The 27,183-nt window shown below is 50.8% G+C and overlaps 1 protein-coding gene across 3 annotated transcripts in view; it reads right to left on the bottom strand.

Moving 5' to 3' along the window:
* ALPK1 (alpha kinase 1) overlaps positions 1–27,183 on the bottom strand; it is a 62,641-nt gene that overhangs the window by 14,345 nt on the left and 21,113 nt on the right. For 2 of the 3 annotated variants that reach the window (XM_045586020.1, XM_045586021.1), the window contains exons 2-5: positions 15,867–16,038; positions 12,852–13,006; positions 5,375–5,573; positions 663–722 (exon numbers count right to left, since the gene is read on the bottom strand). In XM_045586020.1, the coding sequence (XP_045441976.1) occupies positions 663–722; positions 5,375–5,573; positions 12,852–13,006; positions 15,867–15,990 (538 nt within the window). In that variant the 5' untranslated portion in view covers positions 15,991–16,038. Of the gene's footprint in view, positions 1–662; positions 723–5,374; positions 5,574–12,851; positions 13,007–15,866; positions 16,039–27,183 lie in introns of those variants that run through there. The other variant, XM_045586022.1, reaches the window with a different exon arrangement.

The raw sequence follows: 27,183 nt of genomic DNA, 5'->3' as shown, positions 1-27,183 counted from the left end.
TATGTGTGGACAATGTGTGTGCAGGCATGTGTGTGGGCACACGTGCATGTGGATATCGGTGTGTAGGCATGTAGAAGTTTGGACATGTGTGCAGGTGCATGCATGTCTGTGTGCAGGCAAGTGCACATGTGTAGTCACGTGTCTCTCTGAGGGCACATGCACATGTGTACATGTGTCTGTGCAGACTTGTGTGTGGGCATGCATGCGTGTGTACACATGTCTCTGTGTGCGTGCAGTGAGTAGATGAGAAAAGTGCATGCTGTATGCTCGTGGTGATGGCCACACTGAGGGCTGTGGGTCAGTGTTTGTGCTTCAAACTGCCTCCCGGGGACTGCTTTCATGGGGGAGTCAGTGTCCGCCCTGGCCGGGCCCGTTGGTTGGAGTGCCATCCCGTACCCCCAGGAGGCTGTGGGTTGATTCCCGGTCAGGGGACGTGCCCAGGTTGTGGGTTTGATTCCCAGTCTGGGAGCGTACAGCAGGCAACCTGATCTGTTTCTCTCTCACGTCGATGTTCTTTTTTCTCCTTTCCTCTCTTTCTAAAATCAATTGAAAAAACGGATCCTCGGGTAAGGATTAAAAATACACATGAAAAAGCACAGGTCCTGAAGCTGTTCGGCTGGAGCCGAGGCCTGAGGGGGAGGCGGGCATGCGGGCGCTCTCACCTGCGGCTCCCTCGCTGCGGATCAAACTGCTCAGGATGTACTCGGCTTTTAAAAGTTTCCCTGAAAAGAAGCACACGCTTTACACACAGTCTACCCTGGACACATCACAGCTGCATGTCCGTCCAACATCAGCCCCGTCAGCACAGAAGAGGGAGAGGACGGGCTCTCAGGCGGCGGGGAGTGGGGATGTCCTGTCTGACATGACGGTCAGGGTCGTGCGTAAGGACGGACCACGGATCCCGACCTGCGTGGCGTGGCCGACCTCCGAGGGCCAGCGTGGCAGGCGGGCGAGCAGGCTGGCTGCAGGCTTCACTGTCGGGTAGGGCTCTTCGGGGGCGTGGGAGGTTCTTTCTAAACTTCCCGCGGGGGTTGGCTGCTGCCAGGAAGGAGGGCCTCACCTCCCGAGGCTGTTTCTCAACCCGTGAAATGTGACCGGGACTGTCGCTAAGGCCTCCCGGCCTCGGTGCCGTGGCACACTGTGCCCCTGGCGCTGCCCGGTGCCCCTGAGGCAGGTCACGCACCGCCGTCCTGTGTGGGGCCGGCCAGCTCCTCGGTGAGGGCTGGGACTCGCGTGTCTCCTCCTCCGGCTAAACTGTTCCAGTAAATTCATGCTTGTTCCCTACTCTGCCCTGTGCTTTAAGCAGACTATTCTTAAAAATATGTATTGTTACTGATTTCAGAGAGGAAGGGAGAGGGAGAGAGAGAAACATCCATGATGAGAGAGAAGCATGGACCGGCTGCCCCCTACGCGCCCCACACTGGGGGTTGAGCCCGCAACCTGGGCACGTGCCCTGACGGGAATCGAACCCTGATGTCCTGGTTCATGGGTCGACACTCAATCACTGAGCCACGCCGGCTGGGCTGGGCAGACTACTTGTAAGCCACGTGTTTCTCGTGTTTACTTCTGTCCTTCTCCGCTCTTGGGGCGCCGCGTTCCCTGACTGCTGTCTGTGCTGTGCCCCTCCGTGCTGCTTGTGAATTGTGACCTCAGGCGCCTCTGGCAGGCGGTCCCCCCTCACAACCACCCCCGGCCCTGGGCATGCTTCTCTGGAGCCCAGGTTTGCACGCGCCCTGCTGGGCCTTGGACGTTTCAGTCCTTGATCTAGTTTTCCACCCAACGCAGGGCAGCTGCACGCTGCGCTGAGACGTGGTGGGCTGAGCAGGCCTGGAAGGATCCCAGCTTCCGCAGGTGTTTGACGCCTGGTGAGCCCGCGGCTCACCCTGCCCGGCACAGAGAGCGGCTGGCCTCCTGGGCCCAGACCACGTGCCTCCGCATCTGCGGCTCCGACTGAACCTGCCATGTCTCAGGTGCTCAGACGGCTGAGTCCTCTGTCTGTGGCCGGGTCCACACGCGCAGGCCTCCGTGTGGAGGGAGCTGAGTGGGACCTGGGGCTGGTGGGAGAGGCGTCACTCTGAGGTTCTGGAAGCAGGGCAGGCCCAACCCCCACCACACTGACCGCTGGGCCTCTGGGGTGTGTTTCCGGTGGATGCCAGGAAGGGTGGGTCCGGGGACAACAGGGGACATGCCATCCCCTCCTATCACACTACCCCTGTCACCCTGTGACAATGCAGAGCCCCGCCTCTGCAGGGCTCCCCAAGGCCCAGGACGGAGCCTGCAGCCAAGACGGCACCTCCTCGGTCCCCGCGGGACGCCCGGGCAGGTGCAGCCCAGAGACAGTAGGGGCAGGCGTTGGACATAAGCACCCAACACTGGGCTGTGAGGTCTCTCTGCCCCTTGGAGAGCATCCTCAAGGCAAAACAGCACAACTGTAGGGGAGTAAGATGGGACACTTATCCCAGACACGGCCTGCGGGCCCTGCCTGAGTCCCCCACTCTGGGACACGGCCTGCGGGCCCTGCCTGAGGCCCCCATGCTGGGACACGGCCTGAAGGCATGGCTCCTGGGGCCCCCATGCTGGCCATCACCAGACAATCTCCATGGAGCACAGCTCTACAGAGACAGGACAGAAATAGCAAAGCCAAACAACAAACAAAAGCAAAACATCAGCCTGGCAGGCATGGCTCAGTGGTTGAGTATTGACCTCTGAACCAGGAGGTCAGGGTTCAATTCTCACCCAGAGGGTCAGAGCACAGGCCTGGGTTGCAGGCTCAGTCCCCAGTGGGGGTATGCAGGAAGCAGCCGGTCAAGGATTCTCTCTCATCACTGGTGTCTCTCTCTCCCTCTCCCTTCCTCTCTGAGATCAATAACAATAACTTTAAAACAGGCAAAAGTTAGGACGCGTAAAGCAAAGCTGTCAGTGCATCAACCCCCCATGGAACCCCACTCCCACGGGACCCCACCCCCATGGGATCCCATCCCCACGGGACCCCACCCCCATGAGGTCCCGCTCACATGGGTCCCACCCCATTCCCACCCCACCCCACTCCACAGCAGCACCATACACCACAAAGGTGCAACACCAGCTGTGTCCCTACAGGGCTCTCCCCACATGGCATGGCCACCTGCTGCCATGAGCAGGGACCTCAGACCCCACATGCTATAAAATGCTGCATATCAGGGACACGGAAAGAAAGGGACTTTTCCTAAGGTCAACGCTGTCCCTGCCTTCCCTCTAGCAGAGTAAATAAGGAGACATGGGCACATGGAGGTCCAGCTGAGTGCACGGGGGACTGAGGGCCTGGCACGCTGAAAGCCCATGGCCTGTCCCAGCAGCTCAGTCTTCTCTGCAGCCAGCATTGCCTAGGGCAGTGGTGGGTGCAGCTCCTTGTCCAAGACAACGAGCAAAGGCATCAACTTCCCAAAGACCAGGGTTATCCAGACCACAGCCACAGCCATGGACAGCTACAGCTACAGCCATGGACAGCTACAGCTACAGCCACAGTCACAGCACAGCCACAGCCCAGCCACAGCCACAGCACAGCCACAGCCAGAGCCACAGCCACAGCCACAGCACAGCCACAGCCCAGCCACAGTCACAGCACAGCCACAGCCACAGCACAGCCACAGCCACAGCCACAGCCACAGCCACAGCACAGCCACAGTCACAGCACAGCCACAGCCACAGCCACAGCACAGCCACAGCCACATCACAGCCACAGCCACAGCCACAGCCACAGCCACAGCCACAGCACAGCCACAGCCACAGCCAGAGCCACAGCACAGCCACAGCCAGAGCCACAGCACAGCCACAGCCACAGCACAGCCACAGCCACATCACAGCCACAGCCACAGCCACAGCACAGCCCAGCCACAGCCACAGCCACAGCCACAGTCACAGTCACAGCACAGCCACAGCCACATCACAGCCACAGCACAGCCACAGCACAGCCCAGCCACAGCCACAGCCACAGCCACAGCCACAGCCACAGCCACAGCACAGCCACAGCACAGCCCAGCCACAGCCACAGCCACAGCCACAGCCACAGCCACAGCCACAGCACAGCCACAGTCACAGCCCAGCCACAGCCACAGCCACAGCCCAGCCACAGTCACAGCCACAGCCACAGCCACAGCCACAGCCACAGCCACAGCACAGTCACAGCACAGCCACAGCCACAGCCACAGCCACAGCCACAGCCAGAGCCACAGCCACAGCCACAGCCACAGCCACAGCCACAGCACAGTCACAGCACAGCCACAGCCACAGCCACAGCCACAGCACAGCACAGCCACAGCCACAGCCACAGCCACAGCCACAGCACAGCCACAGCCACAGCACAGCCACAGCCACAGCCAGAGCCACAGCACAGCCACAGCCACAGCACAGCCACAGCCACAGCCACAGCCACAGCACAGCACAGCCACAGCCCAGCCAGAGCCACAGCACAGCCACACACACACACACACACACCCCAGTGCATGAAATTTTTGCACACTTCTCCCCCCAAATTTTGTGTACTAGGCCTCTAGTACAGAATAATATTGAACCCCTCTCCAATCTGAGATCCCTTGAGGGCAGTCAGACAACCCTCTCACAATCCAGGATTGTTGGCTCCCAACTGCTTGCCTGCCTGCCTGCCTGCCTGATTGCCCCTAACCACTTCTGCCTGCCTGCCTGATCACCCCTAACCACTCCCATGCCAGCCTGATTGATGCCTAACCGCTTCCCTGCCTGCCCAATTGCCCCCAACTGGCCTCCCCTGCTGGCCTGGTCACCCCCAACTGGCCTCCCCTGCTTGCCTGGTCACCCCAACTGCCCTCCCCTTCTGGTCTGGTCACCCCCAACTGCCCTTCCCTGCAGGTCTGATTGCCACCAACTGCACTCCTCTGCAGGCCTGTTTCTTCCCAACTGTCCTCCCTGCAGGCCATCTTTGGTGGCCAACTTGTGTCCACATGGGGGCAGACATCTTGTGTGTTGGAGTGATGGTCAATTTGCATATTACCTCTTTATTATATAAAGTATTAGAGGCCTGGTGCATGAATTCGTGCATGGGTGGGGTCCAGCCAGTCTGGCCAGGAGAGGAAACATCGGCGGTTGGCTGGCCTGCCTACTAGTAGAACTCCTGATCAAGGGGACAATTTGTATATTAGCCTTTATTATATATTAAATAGGATATACACAGAGTGGCCAGATCATAATAATCTGGCCACTCAGTGTATATTTCTCACCCTTTCATAATTTTCTCTGCACTCTGGCCCTGCAAGCCAGTCTTTGTGCCAGGGGAGGGAGGGGGGACAGGCGAGAGGGCGTGGCAGGGCTGGCCACATCCTCAGGGTCAAGTTGGCCAGGACGGGCGGGCAGGTGCGCCTACCTGCATTGAGTGCCACGCGGGCCTGACGGATGACCAGCTGCGGGGCCATGGGCGTGGCGGGCCACAGCCGGTGCAGGGCTTTGGCCACCCGTAGGAGCTGGTGGGACGTGTCGAGCCCATAGAGGAGCCGGTCACTCAGGAACAGGATGGCTGCTGCCGTGGCACTGTCCCCGTCGAGGATGGCGACCTTCAGGGACACCTGGAGGTCATACAGGGACAGTGAGCCTGAGAGACGTGGCACCTGCCTGCAGAGAAGGGGACTGGGAGGAAGCCGGGTCTTCAGGTGTTTTTATCAAACAAGGAACACTGTGCCTGGCCAGTGTGGCTCAGTGGATAGAGTGTCGGCTCGGGAACTGAAGGATCTGGGTTCAATTCCAGTCAAGGGCATGTACCTGGGTTGCAGGCTCAATCCCTTGCTCCAGTGGTTGGGCGTGTGCGGGAGGCAATCAATGGATGTGTCCCTCTCACATCGATATTTCTCTCTGTCTCTCACTCTCCTTTCCACTTCCTCTGAAAATCAATGGGAAAATATCCTTGAATGAGGATTAATAAACAAAAGAAAGGAAGAAAGGGAGGGAGGGAAGGTGGGAAGAAGAAAGACTGTATTAGGCAACTGAGCCAAAAGAAAAAACTTAAGGAAAAGTCCATTTCAGCTGCGAGAATGACAATACTTCTCTATTTCCCCATTCCATTCCTGAAATTACACGACAGGTGAGCATGGAACACCCCCCTTTTCCCACCCTCCTCTCCATCATGTCGCTCCTTCCTGCCCCACCCCTGGCCCCACGTCGGGGGAGACCTGGTGGTTCTCTCGCAGATTCCTCTCATGCACCGTCTCATCAGAGAGCCGCCACTCCTTCCTGTGACGAGTCAGATGCCCACAGGATCCCGGACCCCAGAGCAGACCCCGAGCTGCACTACGTACAAAGTTCTCTCTTCCAACAGCCTGCACCAGAGCTGGACCAGAGCTTAGTCTCTTGTCCGCCTAAGCCTTTTGCTGAAGAACCTCTTTCCGCCTCTGGAACTCAGGAGGGGAAGGAGATGTCATTTGTCTGATCCTCCAAGGGCCCCATCGTTACCACTGCTCAAGAGCCATGGCTCCCTTTAAAGCAGCCGTGATGTTGTCCTTGACTTTGACCCCCCATCTGTCCAGGGGCCCCCAGTCAGTGATGAGTTCTTCATCATTGATGTTTCTATGCCTGCACACCTTGACCCCACCTCCCTGACCTTGACCCTATGTCTGCCCCTCACAGGCAGCTCACGTCTAAGCTATGAGGACCCGCCTAATGCCGGGCTCACGGCTCTCTGGCCTGGCTTGAAAACAAATCTATTCATCTGAGCTAAGAAACAGAAAGTTTGCCAGTGACAGGACAGAGACGACCGGGAAGGAGGGTGTAGCTGAAACAGATTTATGGGCAACAGCAGACCGAAGATCCAGGAATGAGGACAGCATGCAAACCTGCCTTCTCATTCGTGTGGCCCCTCCAGCAGCGTGCGTACCTTCATAGAAAACACAGCCATGCTCTGCATTTGCCTGAGCCTCTTCCTTCCAACTGAACCACTGAGTTCTGATGTTCAGAACTCAGATTGGGTGGATCAGGAAAACGTCTGTCTGAAGAGCTGGTTCACATGTAAACTGTCAGTTAACAGGTGGCAAACAGTTCTGGCTTGTTGATTGGAGCATCAACCCCATAACCCAAAAGGTTGAGGGTCGATTTCCAGTCAGGGCACATGCCTAGGTTGCGGGTTCAATCCTGGTTGGGGCTCGTGCAGGAAGCAGCCAATGGATGTCTCTCGCTCACATCCATGTTACTCTCTCCCTCTCCCTCCCTCTCTCTCTAAACCAACAAGCAGATCCTTGGGTGAGGATTTGTTAAAAAGATGAAGAAGAAAGGGGTGGTTCTGTGTCTGCCCAGCTGTCTCTGGGGACCTTCCTCCTCGGGGCACACAGAAACACTTTCTGCAGAACTTCGGGCTTCTACCATCACTATCTCTTTTCATTTTATTGTCACTAAAAAGTCCAAGTGAAATAAGGAAACAGGTTGAGAGGTTCCATGACTTTCCAAGTTACAAAGTCAAAAGGGTCAGAGTCAGGAGGAAACTCAAATCCATATTTCTTCCTTATATTATTAATTATTGTTATTATCATTATTGTGGTCAGAACATAATATTTACCCTCCTGACCATTTTAAGTGTCCAGATCATTGGTGTCTTGTGCAGTTACATGGCTGTGGATCAGATCCAGAACTTTTCATCTGGCAAATACAAAAGTCGAAATTTGCCCTGGCTGGTGTGGCTCAGCAGATAGAGCATTGGCCTGTGGACTGAAGGGTCCCGGGTTTGATTCTAGTCAGGGCACATGCTGGCTCGATCCCCAGGGTATGCATACAGGAGGCAGCTGATCATCACTGATGTTTCCATCTCTCTCTCCCTCTCCCTTCCTCTCTGAAACCAATAAAAATACATTTAAAACAAACAAACAAACAAACCAAAAACCCTCTAAACTTTAGTTACTGACCCCTGTCCCACTCTCTCCAGCCCCGGAAACCACCATTCTACTTCCGTTTCTATGGATTTGCCTTCTCTAGGTCCTTGGGAAAGTGAGAGGACAGGTGCTATGGTGGAGGCCTGGCTGCTCCAGGCTCAGAGAACGGGGACGCTCAGCACGGAGCTGGCTCCTCCTGGGGCCGTGCACAGGACAGGGAATTGGGGGGAATGGGAGAAAGGCAATTCGTGTGTCCCCACTGCCGTGTGTAAGGAGACGGCGGGTGTCAGGGGGTTTCAATAGGGTGAAAAGGGAATAAAGTCATGAGCCGACACCCAGGAGGCTCATCACCGAACTGTCTGCACCTGCCGTTTCAGCACCTTGTTCCGTCCGCCACTCCGAGCAGCATCACTGGCTGCGGAGACGGGCAGCGGCCCCTGCCCTGGCCCGCCCACACCTGGGCCCAGGCTGCAAACACCAGGGTTCCTCCTGGACACGCCATGGCTCCTCTATCCCCTGCCCCCACTCTCCACAGACCCAGCACAAAAGCCCGAGAGAGGGTGACCCGCGGACAAAGGCCCTTTGAGCTCCTTGGAAAGGAGCCTGGGTGGAGGGGCCCAGGGGCCGTTCTTCCCACTTGCACTAATTAGACATTTTTCTGTCGCCGTTGAGCACCGCTGAGAGGCCAAAGCGCCAGATTCATTTCTAAAGTGTTTACAGAAGTTTGCAGCTGTTTGTGTCTCTTCAGGAGGAAAATAAGCACTTCAATAGCTTTGTGGGAACCAAAGGGAGCCCTTGAGGGCTGGCCTGCAGCTGCATAACTTAGCTCCCTCTTGCTCTGGCCTGCCAGGAGGAGGAGGGGGGGAGAGGAAGAGGAGGAGGAGAAGGAGAAGGAGGAGGAGGAAGGGAGAGTAGGGAGGAGGAAGGGGGGAGAGGAGGAGGAGGAGGAGAAAGGGAGAGGAGAGAGGAAGAAGGGGGAGAAGGGAGGAGGAGGAGGAAGAAGGGAGGAAGAGGAGGAGGAGGAGGAGAAAGAGGGGAGAGAGGAAGGGAAGAGGAGGGGGAGGAGGCAGATCCCCAGTGTGGGGTGTGCAGGAGGCAGCCAGTCCATGATTCTCTCATCATTGATGTTTCTTTCTCTCTCCCTTTCCCTTCCTCCCTGAAATCAATACAGATATACAGTATATAACACTTTGAATCATGTACACCTACTCTTTCACCCGCCCTCTCCCAAATCTGCTGTACATGACACCGCCTGTTTAAGGAAAGAGAAAGCAATCCCCAAATAGACACTCCTCCACCCTGACCTCTGCCCTGGGGTTGCCCACTGAGCCCACCCAGTGACACTGACTGTCCCTCATCTGACTCAAACTCCCAAGCACCGGGGGGTGACAGCCATCCCGCCTTTTTCAGTCACGTGACCTGCGGCTGTTCTGGTGATTCTGAAAACAGCAGTCATTTAAAACCATTTTCTTTTATTGATTCACCTCGAAACAATGAAACCAATTGTCACTTTAGAGTTTTCTAATTCCAGAGTCACATTTATACAAACAGTAGAGATAGAGGTTTAATCAATAAGGGTTAGCCTTGCTTTAATAGGACCTCATTAAAAAACCCCAGACAACCAAACTATGAAGTGTGGACATAAAAAATGGTTTTGTTGCCAACACAGTGTTCACCCTTCGCTGTCATGTTTAATCCTCACCAAAGGATATTTTTTCCACTGATTTATAGAGATAGTGGAAGAGAGAGAAAGAGAGAGATATATCAATGTGAGAGAAACACATTGATTGGTTGCCTCCTGCACCCGCCCCAACCAGGGCCCGAGCCAGGGAAGAGCCTGCAACCAAGGTACATGCCCTTGACCGAAACTGAACATGGGACCCTATAGTCCGTAGGCCGACGCTCTATCCAGTGAGCCACACTGGCCAGGGCCATGTTATTTTTTTATTTATTTCTCCTCATCAAAGGATATGTTCATTGATGAGAGAGAGAGGGGGAGAGAGAGAGAGAGAGAGAGAGAGAGAGAGAGAGAGAGAGAGAGAGAGAGAGAGAGAGATATCACCAGGGGCTGAACCCACAACATTTGTGTCCTGACCGGGAATCGGATCCACAGCTGTTCTGGTGTAGGGATGACACTCCAGCCCTGACCCACCAGCTAGGCTCGCTGTCATGCTATTAAAGAACGTGCTTTGTCCTGACTGGTTTGGCTCAGTGGATAGAGCGTCGGCTGCAGACTTAAGGGTTCCAAGTTTAATTCCGGTCAGGGGCATGTACCTTGGTTTCAGGCGCATCCCCTGTAGAGGGTGTGCAGGAGGTGGCTGATCGATGTTTCTCTACCATTGATGTTTCTAGCTCTCTGTCCCTCTCCCTTCTTCTCTTCTTTTAAAAAAATCAATAAAATATATTAAAAAAGAAAAGAATGAGCTTTAATAACAAGCTCGCCCCTCCGCTGCAGCCCAGCCATGGCTCTGAGATTGGGCATCTCTCACCCTCAGTCCAGGCCGAGGCGGAGGGAGGGAGCGTCTTCACGCCCAGACTCACCAGGCTCCTGGAGCTGCGGGACAGGACCTGTCTGTCACCATTGATCCCACCAGGCAAAGACAATATGTAAGTTCTGGGAATATATCCTTTAAAAAAAAAACACCAGAAAGAATGAACACCTATGTTCATAGCAGCACAAATTACAATAGCTGAGATCTGGAAACAGCCCACGGCCCACCAGCAGACGAGTGGATAAGAAGCTGTGGTACATCTACACCATGGAGTACTATGCAGCTGTAAAAAGAAGGATCTCTTAACCTTCGGGACAGCAGGGAGGGGCCTGGAGAGCACTGTGCTGAGTGAAATAAGCCCGTCGGAGAAAGACAAGTATCACATGACCTCACTCATATGTGGAATCTAATGAATAGAATGAATTGACCAACAAAATAAGACCCGAAGCAGGGAGGCACGGACCAGACTGCCATACCTTAATGTGGGGCTGAGGGACACGAAGAGATAAACCACAGAACCTGTATACTTACTAGAGGCCTGGTGCACTAAATGCATGCATGTGGGGTCCCTAGGCCTGGCCAGCAATTAGGGCTGATCTTCGGGGTGATGGCGGGAGGGGAGTGCTGCTGGCACCCATCTTAGCTGGCTCAACTCCTGTGTTGAGCGTCTGCCCCCGATGGTCAGTGCACATCATAGTGACCAGTCGTTCCACCGGTTGTTCCACTATCCAGTCTATTTGCATACTAGGCTTTTACTATATAGGATAGACACAGCTGTGGACATGGGCCACAGTGTGGGGAAGACCGGGGGGCGGGGGTAGGGACTGGGAGGTGGGGGTTAAAGGGAGGAAAATGGGAGATATCTGTAATTCTATCAACAATAAAAAGTATACTTAAAAAAGACAACGTCTATACATTTATTTGCCTATGAAATAAATAAATAAAGTTTAGGGTATTGTCATTGCTTGTAACTCCTGCTCTCCAGACATATTTCATTTGAGAAAAAAATGCATAGACGCGCACAAAGTCTCTCCCTTGACACTCAGCGGAGACAATGCAGGTGAGAAACTTCCTGGAAAGCAAGCCCTGGGCTTTAGATCCGGAGCTGAATTCCGACCCCAGACTGTCCCCCGCCCCCCGGTGGAGGCAGTGGTGTCATTAGCTCCGGTCTGTGAGCGTGGGACTAAGTGTGTCAGCGACCTTGGCTGATGCTCCCTCCTCAGCCTGATCCCGAGGAGACGGGCGCAGTCTGGATGGAGCCTGCCAGGCCAGCAGCTCAGATGGCATGTCGCCCTGAAGACAGGTGGGGAGTGTGTCCACAGGGGAGGCAGACTCGAGCCCACAGTTGTGCGCACATGAAACGCAGAGTCTACTTTGTATTATTATTTATGTACCAGAGGCCCAGGGTACGGAACTCACGCGTGGGGGCGGTCCCTATGCCTGGCCAGCGACTGTAGCACGAGCGTCTGGCTTGGAAGGGCAGGTCCCCGCTGACCTCTGGGCTCTGGGTAGCAGCTGGACCCCAGGGCCCCTCCCGCCCCCCTCCACCTGAGTGATCAGCCCCCCACCAGGGCTCCCTCAGTGCCTGGGAGCTGGCGGCAGCCCTTCTCCATCGCCGCCGCTGGTCACCATCTGCAGGGCGATTGGTGGGGCGATTGGGCCCCTCTCATACCTGCCTTGGCCTGGCACCACCTGCTCACCTGCTCTACCATCCCACCGCAGTCCCACTCTCATCGGAGCTCCTCTGACTCCTCTGCCACTTGCTGCCAGCACACCATGCTGATGCCCTTCTGTTCCATGCTGCCCTCTAGTGGTCAGCACACATCATAATGAGTGGTTGAACTCCGGGTCAAACTCCCAATTGAGGGGACAATTTGCATATTAGGCCTTTATTATATAGGATTATTTTCCATACAAACAACTGTAAACTTACTTTTGCCATCCTCCCATATTTAAGCTCTCCAACTTTAATTTATTTATGTATTTATAATATGTTTTTATTGATTTCAGAGAGAAAGGGGAGGTTGGAGAGAGAGAAACATCAATGATGAGAGATAATGATTGATCAGCTCCCCCCTGCACGCCCCACACTGGGGATCAAGCCCGTAACCCAGGCCTGTGCCCTGACTGGGAATCAAACCGTGACCTCCTGGTTCCTAGGTTGACGCTCAACCACTGAGCCTCACTGTCCGGGCATTCAGCACCCCAACTTTCAGTAAGAGGCATTTCAAACGAGAATGCAACGTGGCACAGTGCAGTCGAACCGCAGCTCTGGCCGGCGGCAGGGGAGCGTCTGCAGAGCCTCACTGTGCCCTCCTCCCTCGCTGGGCCTGGTATGTGGGTGCCCGGCCTCAAGACGCTTTTCTAAAAGCTGTTCCCTCCCATTAGGCAGCTGCGGAGGGGCCACGAGAGGGGCTGTCTTAGACCTCAGAGACTCTCCATCCACGGCGGTGCTCAGGGCAGCGCGCCCGGGGGGGCAGGAGCAGGTGGGGTGTCCTACCAGCAGCTGCTGCAGCCCGGCGCCCACCAGGTCCTGCAGGTTGGCTCTGTCCTCGGGGCCCGTGGTGGGCTTGTACTGCCACTTCTCGGGCACGAAGGGCCATGCCATGCCCTTGGCCTCCTGCAGGAGGGTCCGCAGCTCGTCCGGGAGTGCAGCTGGGAAGGCCAGAGCTCAGGTGAGGAATGGCTCCCAGAGGAAGGCGGTGGCCGGGGGCTGTGGTGAAGCGCCTCGGTGGCGTCATTAGAAACACCGCCCGGCCCCCAGGCCCCCAGGATCGCAGCGAGGAGCGACCTGCCCTCGGGCAGACGGGGCAGCAGGCACGGGAGCTCCGGGGAAGCGAAGGCCTCCTGTGAGCAGCTCTGCGTGGAGCGGGACAGGATGCAGACATCGTTTCCCTGGAACGTGGGAAAGGGACTGTCCAGGCGCGCCTGGGGCTGCACCACAGACACCACCTGGGCCTTTGGCGCCCACCTCCCTCGCCTGCACTCTCACTGCGGTGGGTTTTGGATGCAGAAAAGAACATGGAAAACCCAAGTGGAATGTGAAAGGGCATCAGTCTTCTGTGCAATGCCCTTGCCTCTCGGAGCCGATCTATTTAATCTCTTTTAAATACAGTACATTTGCATTGTTATTGACTTCAGAGAGGAAGGGAGAGGGGAGAGAGATAGAAACACCAATGATAAGAGAGAATCATTGATCTGCTGCCTCCTGCACACTCCACACTGGTGATCGAGCCCACGATATGGGCATGCACCCTTGACCAGATTCGAACCCAGGACCCTTCAGTCTGCAGGCCAACGCTCTAACCACTGAGCCAAACCAGCTAGGGCTATTTAATCTCTTTGTGGCCACCACATCTAACTAGCACACCTGTCCACACTCTTCTGTCCAAACGCAGTGAGGTCAGAAAGCTCTGGGAATTTGAGGGCGCGCCTTTAAGTTTGATGCCTAAAGCAGCTTGAAGTGATGAGAGGCTACTGGTGGTGGTGTTTATCCTATGGAATGAGCCCAGTCAAAAATTTTGCTGTAAAAACATTCCTGTTTGACTCTGGTCGCCGCCCAGTTCCTGCTGGCATGTGGGCATCCAGAGGCCACATGCCATGCAGTGCCTCCTAGCCTTCTGGGAGCCTCTGGATCCCGGAGCCCGTGTCACCAGCTCTGCCTCTCCAGGTGTGAGCTGTGCAGACACCGCAGGCACAGCATCCCTCTGACAGAGCTTGTCGCTTTCCCTCCAGCTGTGTCTCATTCTACTCTCTCTCCCCACTCACCCAATCCCCGGACTGGACACCAGGCGTCAGCCTGGGCTTCCTGTCCTCTCTTCTCTCTGAGTCTAAATGGGTATCAAGTTCTGTGGGTTCTGAAGCCATTTCCCTCTTCTCTAGGAGTAATTCACTGCCTCCAGTCTTGTCTGCCCACCCCATCTTCTGCCTTGTTGATCCTAGTTTTCTGAAGCACAGGTGGCTGGGAGTGGGCCTGCTGGCCCTGTTTTGCTTGCTCTCTCCCAAGCCCTCTGAGGTCACCAACAGCATTCAAGGCAAACACCAATCTCAGGCTCACCAAGAGCATTCAAGGAAAACATGCCACTTCCTGTCAGCCCCCTGCCTCCCATGCCTGTGGTGCTCTCCTGAGCACCCACAGGTCTCTGGGCCATGCCCCTCTCAGCATGCATTCCACAGAAATTAGCGAGAACATCGAAGACACGAAAAAGGACCCCAGTCAGAAATTAAGCATACACTAACTGAAATGAAGAATAATTTACATGGAATCAACAGTAGAGGATGCTGAGAGTCAAGTCAACAATTTGGAATATGATGAAGAAAAAACATTTAATCAGAAGAGCAAAAAGAAAAAAGAATCCAAAAATATGAAGATAGTGTAAGGAGCCTCCGTGACAATTTCAAGCATACCAACATTCAAATCATGGGGGTGCCAGAAGGGGAAGAGAGAGACCAAAATATTGCAAACCTATTTGAAGAAATAATGACAGAAAATTTCCCTTACCTGGTGAAAGAAATAGACATACAAGTCCAGGAAGCACAGAGAACTCAAACAAGAGGAACCTAAAGAGGCCCACACCAAGACACAGCATAACTCAAGGCGAGGGCTAAAGACAAAGAGAGAATCTTAAAAGCAGCAAGAGAAAAACAGTTACTTATAAGGGAGCACCCATACGATTGTCAACTATAATAATTTCTCAACAGAAACTATGCAGGTCATAAGGGAGCAGCAATAAATATTCAAAGTGATGAATAGCAAGGACCTACAATCAAGATTACTCTACACAACAAAGCTCTCATTTATAATTTAAGGTCAGAAAAAGAGCTTCACAGATAAGTAAAAGCTAAAGGAGCTCATAACCACCAAACCAGGATTATATGAAATACTGGAGGATATTTTTGAGGAAGAAAGGGAGGAGGAATAAAAGAGAACCAGAGGTATGGAAATATGGAACAGATTAATCAAAGAATTTATGTCCTATATTACCTATGGACACAGACAATAGAGTGGTGAAGGCCTGGGATGTGGCAGGAACTTCGGAGGGGGGCAATGGTGGAAAATGGGGACAGCTGTAAAACTATGAACAAGAAACATTTTCAAAAAAAGAGAGAAATGTATTGATGATCCAGACAAGAGAGATTGGCCTGATGTGGTGACACGTTTATGGAAAGCAGAGACATCTAAGGAAATGGATGAGGCACAAAAGCCCCATTTGAGAGAAAGTACATGCCACCATTGAGAAGTTGCCTCCTTTTGTTCATAACTGAAACGTGCGGGCACCAGCCCACTCGGAGCCTTTGTTCCCCTTGAACCGCACTGTGTCTTGTGGCCTCCTGTTTACTGAAGCCTAAAATGAGAACTGACAGTGATTCACTACAACAGAGTGGCCTTCCTCCTGCCTTCACGTCCCACCTCCCCATTCCTGCCCCAGATCCACGGTCCCTGGGTCATCTGCCTGCCTGGGGAGAGATGAGGGCTGGGGTGGGGGTGGGGGGACTCGGTGGTGGCAGGGCTCACCTCCCTGCGGCTGGTCCTCATCCCTGCGCTGGTCCTGTGCAGGTGCGCCCGGAGCCTCTGCCAGCTGCTGCAGCAGGTGCAGGCACTCCTGCAGTTGTGTGGCCACCGTGCCTGGTCTGTCCATGCCCCTCCCTCATGCGGGTGCACGTCCCTGGTCCACGGGCTCAGCCACCTAGGAGAAGACATCCATTCTCAGTGAATGAGGCCCTTCTTCGGTAATTCACTGAGCATCCAAGACCTGTAAGACTCGAGGAGACCAGGAAGATGCAGACAGCTAATGCACCTGACTCCCAAACCCCTCCGGTCCACCTCTGGGTTCTGGGGACACCACCACCTGCCCCTGTGGAGTCCCCAGGAAGTTTCTGGTGGACGCGCCTGCTACTCAGACACAGCCCATGAGAGCCCATTGCTGACTTCCCCCATGTGTTCGTGGCATGTGGAGTAAGATAGGCAATGATAGCCCTGGCTGGTGTCGCTCAGTGGATAGAGCGACGGCCTTGCAAATGAAAGGGACCCAGGCTCGATTCCAGTCAAGAGCATGGACCTCAATTGTAGGCTCCTCCCTGGGGTGCATGCAGGAGGCAACCAATCAATGTGTTTCTCACACATCGATGTTTCTGTCTGTCTTTCCATTCTCTTCCACTCTCTCTAAAAATCAATGGAAAAATATCCTCGGGTGAGGAATAATAATAATTGTTGGGAGCTAGCAGAGTTGAGGCAAGCAACTCAGTGTTAAGGAAATAGAATTAAGTTCCTTCTAGCAGAAGTTATGCGGTGCCCTGAGGGCTTGGCCAGAAGATAAGATTAACCTGGGGTTTAGCATCTCCTGTCTTCCTGCCTCTTCCCCTTCCTGATCCTCCCCCCCTAGATAGCCCAGCCTTTGAATATTGCACCTTGGAATGTCACACCGCCTCTGGCAATTAGTCAATCCTGTGTTGCCATACCAAAGACCCCCCTGCATGGGCGGCCCTGCCCCCCTTTGTCTCTGCTGTATAAATACAGCCATTTCAGAGAATAAAACTGAGGCTTGATCAGAACCTTGTCTTGCCTCCATTCTTTCCGCGTTCCTTGTTTGATTCATTCTCTTAGGTGGTTCCTGCGTGCCCCCCGTTGTTGTCCCGCGGGTCGGGACAAAATGGCGTCCAACGTGGGGTACTTCTGAGAATCTCTAGTGAGAACGTCTACCGGAGAAGCCCTGGCCAGGCACCCCCCAGAGTCGCCGCGAGGACCCGCGAGTGAAGACTCAGCACTGGATCGCCACGGTCCACCCGCCGTGAGACAGATCGGAGTAAAGGTAGGTAGACGATTTTTCAAACAAGATTTCAGAACATTTCACCCCTTTTTTTGCTCGATTGTTATTATTGGTTCTCTTGGTTGGTTTCTTCCTGCCCACTAATAAGCACTCACTTGCCGATCCGGGGAAGAGTGAAAGGTACCCGTCTTTGGCTGTGAGAACTCCGATTCACTTGAACTAGTACCGCCTCCCGGTTTTCTTGGCGAGAATCCTCTCCAATTAGATCTACTCTTAAAACCTTGAGCTTGCTTTGAACAACAGGTCGTTCACCTTTCAGACTCAACCACGGGAGACCTGCGCGCCTGAGGAGGGCAAACGGGGTCTCCCTGTCTGTAAGGATCCGTGTAGGCGGATTATACCTACCGACCGTTTCACGCAAGCAAGGGAGTAAAGGGTAGAGTCGAAAAGAGAGTAATTCCGCCTGAATTCCTGGGTTGACGAGAAAATTCAAGCTGACCTGGCACGGGGTTTATACGTCCCGGAGGCTTACGTGGAGAAGGAACCTCTTAGAGAGCCATCCAATCGACCAATAATGGGGAATTTGAGTTGTCATGAAATGTTCCTTGACGGTGTCAAGATTTCCCTCAGAACGTGAGGAGTAAGGGTTAAGAAAAAAGAATCTTAGAAAAAGGGCTCAGGGAGTCCAGTCCCCTCAGGCACGAGGAATTAAGGCTAGAAAAAAAAGGATCTTAGAAATGAAAGTGCTCTTCAGAGTGAATGTTGAAGTCTATATGTTTATGTGATCACAAAATAATGTTGTTTTTTGTTGAAATTAGAATCTTAGTATGTGTATGGAATTTAAAATCTGTAATAAGTGGAACTCCACTGCTGAAACTACCGCCTTGTTTAAAAATTATAAGAAAACTCACAGGGAAATGCAAATCTTGACCAAATTGGGTATTAATTATTATTTCAGAAAGCCAAAAAGGAAGAAAAAAATTGAGATCTGTCTATCTTTTAAGCATGAAAAGAAATTCAGCCAGATCTGTTGCTGATGCTTCCCCTGAAGTAAGCAGAATATGGGGGAAGGGAGAGACATGAGGCGATCCAATATAGAAGCCCGCTCTCCTAGTATATTAAATTAAAAATTTCCTTTCTCGCCATAAAAAAGTTTTAAAAATTTAGAAATGAGTCTGGGATATCTGTGCACGTGTAAGGAGTAAGCTAGTATAAGACTAAATGCGCGCACGTCCGATTTTGGATATTAGATAAGTCTTGAACTAGCCTTAACTTTTTACAAGAGCTACAGAAATGAAAAACCCAGAACTGATTCTTTTTCCTGAGAAAAACAGCGAAAAAATCTTCTTGAAAGAAATTCAAGCTAATTCCAGCAACAAGATGTGCATTTCCATAATAAGAAATAGTTTTCAAAATGCTAGTGAACCTTTTTAAAAAGTTAACTTTTAAGGCCTTCAAGAAAATAAATAAATTTGTCTCTGTCATAGAATTTATCCAAAGTAAATACTTTAAAGATCTATCAGGCGCCCTCAAACTTTTTAAAGTGGGGGCCAGATCACGGTCCCTCAGAGAGCTGGAGGGCCCGACTATATGAACTACTAATTCCTACTGTAACACCTCGGCTGCCCTCACTGGCCGATCAGACTCCTCTGCTGGCCGCATGTGGCCCTCGGGCCGTAGTTTGAAGATAGTCCAGATAACTGGCTACATCCTTTGTTGAGGGAAGAAAGGGTAAAGATCCTTCCCCCAGCAGACAGTTAAGATAGTGCCCTGCCAGTAGCCATCTTAAAGAATGTGTCCCAGAGCCACTGGCAAATAAAAATTAAAGTTCAAATTTGCCTCATAAAAAACCTAGAGGACAGAATTGAATCTATTAATTGATTATGTCTTGTATTTCTCTTAAAAACATAAGTGTTATTAATCTAAGAACTACTAAATATATTTGATTTGCCAGCTTTAAAAATTCAAAGTTCAAATTAAATTAGGAGAAATTATAGAATTGTAGTGATTAAATACTTAAAGCATAAAAACTTATTTTTAAGAATAATTAGAAATTCAAAATAAGTTGCTTGTTATTGATCTAATTAAAAAGAGAATTGGTTCTGTGATCTCCACCAAAAATTTTTCTATACAAAAACTAGTCTAAATCTAATTGATATCTTAAGATAATAGTAGATAATAATAACAGATATTAAAATATTTAAATCATATATAGATATTTATTTTATGGTGTTTTTTTTTTCATGTTAAAATTTCAATGCCTTACTTTTTAAAACAGATCTAATACTTAAAATTGCATGGAAAGCCTTAAAGACAAAAGCCATGCTTTTGGATCAGACCAATAAAATCTTTGCCATTATTTTTTTAAATTAAAAATACCTACTTAAGTTACTTTATAAATTAGCTTTTACAATATAATCAATGTCATATAAATTAAGTTACATGAGAAGCCAATGTTTTATAAATAATTGAATCCTAACTGTATATGGCCGCCTACATTTTAATTAAGCTAAAGGCAAGGCAACATTTGTGGCTTATGAATTCAAAAATAAATTTGCTTTATTTTTAAAGTAAAGATACCTTGTCATGATAGCAGTCAGCACCTGTGCATTGCTACAGGTTGCCCAGGTCCAAGAGCAAGGAAGATCGGTGTACACACCCTTCTACATAGAAATCAAAATACTTAATATTTTATATTCTACTGGGAACCCTAGCTTAGGGGCTTGATTTATATCTAACACAGAGAATAGTATTAACTACCACAGTAAAAGAAATTTTTTATCTCAGGTATTAACCATTTTTACAGGTAGATCCAGTTCTAGAAAGGCTAGATATACTACAGCAGAGGAGCAAAGGTCCTTCAAACCTCTTATATTTCAATAGAAATACAAGCTCTTACTTATACCTTAACAGATTTTACTACAGAGCCCATCAGTCTATAGTAATAGTTCTTATATGGTAAATATAGCAAAAATTATTAAAACAGCTACTATAAGGCACATTAATTTAGAGGAACTTTTCATTTAACTTTCAGTCTCTAAAATGTTATTTGAGAATGGCAATTTCCATATTTTATTAGAAACAATGTCCTCAATATTATCCAACTTCCTATACCAACTTTAGGGATAAATCCCCGAGGACTTAAATCTAATCAAATTTGGTCAAATAGATATCACTCAGTAGTAGAAAGAGCCATTCGTATGCTTAAGATCACTTTAAAAACAAAAAAGGAGACAGATATTATATGTCACCTCAAGAGAGGCTCAGTCATACTTTTTATACTTAAAAAATTTTTAAATTGTGATGCAGAAGATCGTACAGCAGGCGAAAGGCATCAGGCCTCCTGTACAATAGCCTCCACCGAGTCAGCTAGGTGGAAGGAAGCATAAACCAGAAAAGAGTTTTATCAGATTCAGTAATAATGCAGGGCTAGGAGTGGTTGTACATTCTTATACTAAGTTATCTAATCAAGTAATCAATGATGTCCATGCTCTCTCTAGTACCATTAATGATCTCCAAGATCAAATTTACTCCTTAGCTGAAGTTGTTCTACAAAATAGGAGAAGGTTAGACTTACTCAGAGCAGAGCAGGGAGGAATATGCTTAGCCCTACAGGAACGCTGCTGTTTCTACGCCAACAAGGCCGGAATCGACCAAGACAAGAAAGCGGCGGAAAGAACTGTTCGAGAACCCTCTCTGGAGCGGACTAAACGGACTTCTCCCCTACCCTCTCCCCATCCTGGGCCCCCTCATAGGTTTCTTATTAATCCTATCCTTTGGCCCCTGGGCTTTTTGGAGGTTAACAGATTTTGTAAAACAACACATTGACAGCATCTTGGCCAAACCCATCACATTACCACCGTTTAGCCTTAGCTGACCATGAGCAAGATTTTGAACTTTACCATCGCTCCCTCCCTGCGGGGACAGCATGATGACCAGAGGAATGCTTACCTACTCCTCACTGGGAGAAAGGTATGGGTACCGATATGGGTGCAGAGCAAAGCATTGCAAGGGAAGGTCCAAAAAATTTTCCGACCCCCTCTTCCCAAGGGAAGGTCACGGGAAAATTTCGACCCCCTCTGGATTTCCCTGTGAGCATACCTGGTTTGCATAGAGGTTGGTATCAATACAAATCCAATCGGCTCTGCCTCTCCTCCCCAAAAGATACCAAGAGCCACTAACACTGGTGGGCCTGGGAAGCCCACGGGAGGAACCAGGTCACTACTCCCCCAATCGGTTAAGGCCCACCTTCAATTAAGACAAAGGGAGGAGATGTTGGGAGCTAGCAGAGTTGAGGCAAGCAACTCAGTGTTAAGGAAATAGAATTAAGTTCCTTCTAGCAGAAGTTATGCGGTGCCCTGAGGGCTTGGCCAGAAGATAAGATTAACCTGGGGTTTAGCATCTCCTGTCTTCCTGCCTCTTCCCCTTCCTGATCCTCCCCCCCTAGATAGCCCAGCCTTTGAATATTGCACCTTGGAATGTCACACCGCCTCTGGCAATTAGTCAATCCTGTGTTGCCATACCAAAGACCCCCCTGCATGGGCGGCCCTGCCCCCCTTTGTCTCTGCTGTATAAATACAGCCATTTCAGAGAATAAAACTGAGGCTTGATCAGAACCTTGTCTTGCCTCCATTCTTTCCGCGTTCCTTGTTTGATTCATTCTCTTAGGTGGTTCCTGCGTGCCCCCCGTTGTTGTCCCGCGGGTCGGGACAAATAATAATAATAATAATAATAATAATACATTAAGATAGTCAATGACAGATGCAAATATAAAGTTCTCCCCAGCTAGGCACGCTCCCAAATAAGAGGGAGATGATAGCTCAGAAAACCCAGCTTCCTAGCTCTGTCATACGATGAATAGGTCTCCCCACTGCAATTGAACAGACATGTGGCTAATATGCCTCTTCTGTCAACGTGACTACATTGTCATGAGCTACTGTGGTCATGGTCATTCAAGAGCAAATAATGTACTGACAGTACAAAAAGGCCTGACTAATAAATATCAACCAGTTATCTGATTAACAAGCCTTTTTCTCTGTCTTCCTTTTGTTGAAGAATCTACACTAGGGGTGTCGAACTCAATTAGAGAAGGGGCCAAAATCTAAAATCCAGCCTAAATCGCGGGCCGAATGGTTTACTGAACAGTCATAAACTGTCATTGTGATGGAGACGCAGCGGAGTGCAGTGATGACAGCGCGGTGCTTGCCACATTGCAAGGCCTGGTGGGACGGATTTGGCCCAAGGGGCTTGTGTTTGACACATGTGATCTACACTAAAAAAAGAGAAACATGCAAAATGACCAAAACTCTGCTACACCCACAGGCCACACCCATCAGCCAATCAGGAGTGAATATGCAAATTAACCCAACCAAGATGGCAGTGGCCACAGAGCTGGAGGGAGCAGAAGGCTTGGGTTGCCCTGGCATTGGAGAAAGCCAAGCTTCGCGCCTGCCCTGGGTAGCCCTGGCCTCCACTCAAGGCTACAAAGTTTCAATTATAAAAGACAAATAAATCCCAGATACTTGCTTCCAGTGGGCCCTGGCCTCTGTTCAAGGAGGCGCAGAAAAAAGAAAGAAAAAAAGCAGGGACTGGGAGCTTGGGTTGCTGGGAGCTGATCAGGCCAGGATGGGATGGCAGTTATGGGTGATCAGGCTGGTGGGAGGCGGGGCCGTGGGGGGTAAGCAGACCAGCAGAGGGGTCAGTTGGGGGTGAGCAGGCCATCAGTGGGAGGCAGTTGGGGGCAAGCAGGCCAGCAGGCAGAGTGGTTAGGGGCAATCAGGCAGGCAGGTGAGTGGCTGGAGCCAGCAGTCCCAGATTGTGAGAGGGATGTCCAATTGCCAGTTTAGACTTGATCCCTTGTAAACTGGCAGATATATGACTGTAAACTGGCAGTAGTACATCCTTCAAGGAGTCCCGGCTTGAAGAGGGTGCAGGCGGGGCTGGAGAACACCGCCCCCTCCCCTGTGCATGAATTTCGTGCACCAGATCACTAGTGTGTATTATAAACAATACAAGCAAACTCGCTCTCCTTCTGACTCTCCAGAAGAGAGTGAGCTGCAGTCCGGTGTAGACACCTCGCAGGTAGAATCTTATCACCAGACAATAGCGTCTGAAAGGAAGAAAGGAAACCCGAGGGCTGGCCGCCACCCATCTCATCGTGCATGGACACAGCGCCGCAGGATCACTGTGTGCTGCCAGGCAGCCTGCGGTCTCACACTCAATGGCCTCACTGCAAGCAGCTGGGTGCAGTCCTGCCTGCTGGCTCCGTGGTTGAGCATTGACCTATGAACCAGGAGGTCATGGTTTATTCCCAGTCAGGGTACATGCCTGGGGTGTGGGCTCCATCCCCAGGAGGGGGCATACAGGAGGCAGCCGATCCATGATTCTTCTCCCTCTCCCCTCTCCTTTCCTTTCTGAAATCAATATACATACATACATATATATATATATATATATATATATATATATATATATATATATATATATATATAATTTATTTATTTTATTTATTTTTTTCAAAGAAGTTGATTTTTGCCCTAGCTGGTTTTGCTCATTGGAAAGAGTGTCTGCTACGGACTAAAAGGGTCCCAGGTTCAATTCCAGCCAAGGGCACATACCCAGACTGTGGGCTCGATATCCCCCCCTCCCCTGTAGGGGGCATGCAGGAGGCAGCCAATCAATGATTCTCTGTCATCATTGATGTTTTTATCTCTCTCTCTCTCCCTCTCTGAAATCAATAAAAACATATATATATATATTTTTATTTTTATTTTTTTAAAGAAGTTGGTTTTAGCCATAGCAGGTTTGGCTCAGTGGACAGAGCATTGACCTGCAGACTGTAGGGTCTCAGGTTGACTGCAGTCAAGGGCATCTACCTGGGTTGCAGACTTGATCCATTGGGGCCTGTGCAGGAGACAACCAATTGATAATGTTTCTCTCTCTGTCTCTCCCCCTCTCCTCCACTCTCTCTAAAAATCAATGGAAAAAAATATCCTTAGATGAGGATTAACAACCAAAAAATCTTGGTTTTAAATTTGAAATTGAAAGCAAGAATTTTTTTTTTTAAATATATTTTATTGATTTTTGTACAGAGAGAAAGGGAGAGAGATAGAGAGTCAGAAACATCGATGAGAGAGTCATCGATCAGCTGCCTCCTGCACACCCCCTACTGGGGATATGCCCGCAACCAAGGTACATGCCCTTGACCGGAATCGAACCCGGGACCCTTCAGTCCCCAAGCCGACGCTCTATCCATTGAGCCAAACCAGTCCCGGCTGAAAGCAAGAATTTTTTAAAAAATATCTTTCTTCTATTTTTTGAATAGAAAATGAAGGGTGAGCTGACTGTATAATCTAAATTTTGGCTTTTTCATTCTAACCTGGATGGGAGAGTTTGAGTTTTAAAACACATGCCCAACACACACACACACACACACACACACACACACACACACACTGAGCCAAGGGTAGGGTGCCACGGGCTTGTTCACTGAAAGTGACGCTGTATGTGTGGAAGAACCGGCAGAGTTCTTGACGACAACAGCCTGGTTATCTGAAAGAGTGCTCACACAGGGAGCCCTGAGGAAGCATTCGTGGCCAGGGTCAGTCTCTCTCCTCTATGCAGGGCATTGGGCTGTTGGACTAGATGGTTTTCCATGTTTTTTTAAGCTCAAGCGTTTTGTGGGACGAGCTGGCCGTGTGTCTGCCTTTCTATGCAAAGTACCGGGTCCAGAGCGAGCCAGTCAATGGAGCAGAGCGAGCCTGTTGTGACTGGTGCTCCCCGGACCCGGGGCCATGGCTACCCAGGGAGGTCAGTGTGGAGACTGAGGAATAAGCTGGAGGTGAGAGGTCAGGACTGAGCGGCGAGTGAGCTGTGCCCTCACTTTTCTTCAAAATATTTTATTGGTTTTTTGCAGAGATGAATAAAAAAGAAAAGTATGCACAAACACCAACAGAATCCATGTCGGGAGGAGAGAGCGGGTAGGAAAGTGTTCTCAGATCTTTGAGTTGGTTAGGAGGAGGGGAAACATTAACTTTGAACTGTGACAAAAATTTTAAGATAATCCCTAAGAAAATTGTAATAAGACATAACTTTAAAACTAGTAGAAGAAAAAAAAAAGAAAATTCCAAGAGAAGGCAATAAAAAAATTAAGAAATACTCTCCTAGGTCATTGCAGGCCAAAGAAGTCATCATTATGGAAATTAGAAACTATTCTAATGGAATGGTAATTGCTGTCAGAACATGTTGAGCCCCGGCTGGTGTGTCTCAGTGGGTAGAGCTTAGGCCTGTGAACTAAAGGGTTCCGGGTTCAATTCCAGTCAAGGGCATGTACCTTGGTTGCAGGCTCAATCCACGCCCTGTCCAGGGCGTGTGTGGGAGGCAACCGACCAATGTGTCACTCTCACATCGATGTTTCTCTCTCTGTGTCTCTCCCCCTCCCTTCCACTCTCTCTAAAAGTCAATGGGAAAAAATATCTTTGGGTGAGGATTAACAAAAAACGACATAAAACAAAAAAAACATGTTGAGTTCAGTCAAGTGGGATATGAATTAAGAAAAGTCAGATCAGAGGATTCACAGAGGGGAGAGGGAGGGAAGGGGTGAGCACAGAGACCTGCAGATGGCGTGTGTTCATTGTTCCATCTGTGGGTATCCATCATGCTCCGTGCATATGACACCTATTTCACAATTGTGTGATATCTGTCAGACTTATTTTATTGATTTTTTACAGAGAGGAAGAGAGAGAGATAGAGAGTTAGAAACATTGATGAGAGAGAATCATTGATCAGCTGCCTCTTGTTCCCGCAACCAAGGTGCATGCTCTTGACTGGAATCGAACCTGGTACCTTTCAGTCTGCAGGCCAATGCTCTATCCACTGAGCCAAACCGGTTTCAGTTGTCAGACTTCATTTTTTAAGATATTTTTTATTGATTTCAGAGAAGGAGAGAGAAATAGAAACATCAATGAAGAGAGAGAATCACTGATCCACTGCCTCCTGCATGCCCTTGAGAGGGCAGGGCGGGGCGAGGATGAGCTCCCGACTGCGCCCCGCAGGGCGGAGTTATCCCTAGCCCTCACCCAACCAATCAGGGTTAGCCGAGGCAGTGACATCACCACCGACCGGAGTAAAACCCCTGGACTGGGAGAAGTTCGCTCTCTTCCGCCATGCTGCCGGCGTGGGTGGGAGGGGCCCATGCTAGCATGGAGAAGGCTCTTTTGTTTATTGCATCGGACTCAGCTCCCTGGTGGTCCTTGGGGATCCCGAAATCTGGGCATAACAGATGGGGGCTCGTCCGGGATCCCCGGCCAGCATTAGGGAAACCCCGATCCGGATAGCCTGACTGGCCGTGGTAGGTGTGTGCGCGCTCTGGAGGGACGTAAAACCCCTCATGGAATTGGTGCCCAAAGATGCCTGGTGGACGCACCATGAAGGCCACGGGCAGGAGGATCAGAAGACATTCTGACCTCCCTGGAGGGCCCTAGAGGGACCCTCGTATGGGGAGAGGGATAAGCCTCTCCCAGGACGAGGTGCGCGGCGTGAGCCGTTGCCTCACCTGCGGAAAGTGAGCCTTTCCCAGGTCTGAGTTTGGTATCTGCGGGCGACATGGTGCCCCAGGATGGAGCCGGCGAAGTGTGGCCGGCGTGGTGGTGCGGGGCCCCCTGGTGGCTTTGGGTCGGGGGGGGGGCTCCCGCGGGGCTCAGTCTGTGCGTCGGAGCGCGGCTGGGCAGCGGTGGCCTCACTCGGGGAGCAGGCACCTGGGTTAATTTGCTGGCTGCCTGGAGAAGGGGAGGTGGAGCCGGGAAGCCGCTGGGGTGACCCGTGCTTTCTCTCCCGGGGCCTCCTGAGTAGCGTGGCTGGGGCTGCGGCCGAAGCAGCCTCACTCAGGCGCGGCAACATCTGGTAACAAAGAAGAGCTCAAGGGCGAATCTCTGTGCTCAGTAAAGAGAAAGGCCAGTTCAAAACGAGTGCACATAGTTTTGGGCTGTGCTTAAAACTTTTCTGTGTACAGAATGAGCTTTAAATGTGGTGGAGATAACTGGGAGATAAATTAAAACTGGTTTCCCA

This window comes from Pipistrellus kuhlii, unplaced genomic scaffold (genome assembly GCF_014108245.1).
Source record: "Pipistrellus kuhlii isolate mPipKuh1 unplaced genomic scaffold, mPipKuh1.p scaffold_m20_p_21, whole genome shotgun sequence".
Taxonomy (NCBI): Eukaryota; Metazoa; Chordata; class Mammalia; order Chiroptera; family Vespertilionidae; genus Pipistrellus; species Pipistrellus kuhlii.
Note: the sequence above shows the minus strand (reverse complement) of the source record. Positions and strands in the feature narration are given on the sequence as shown.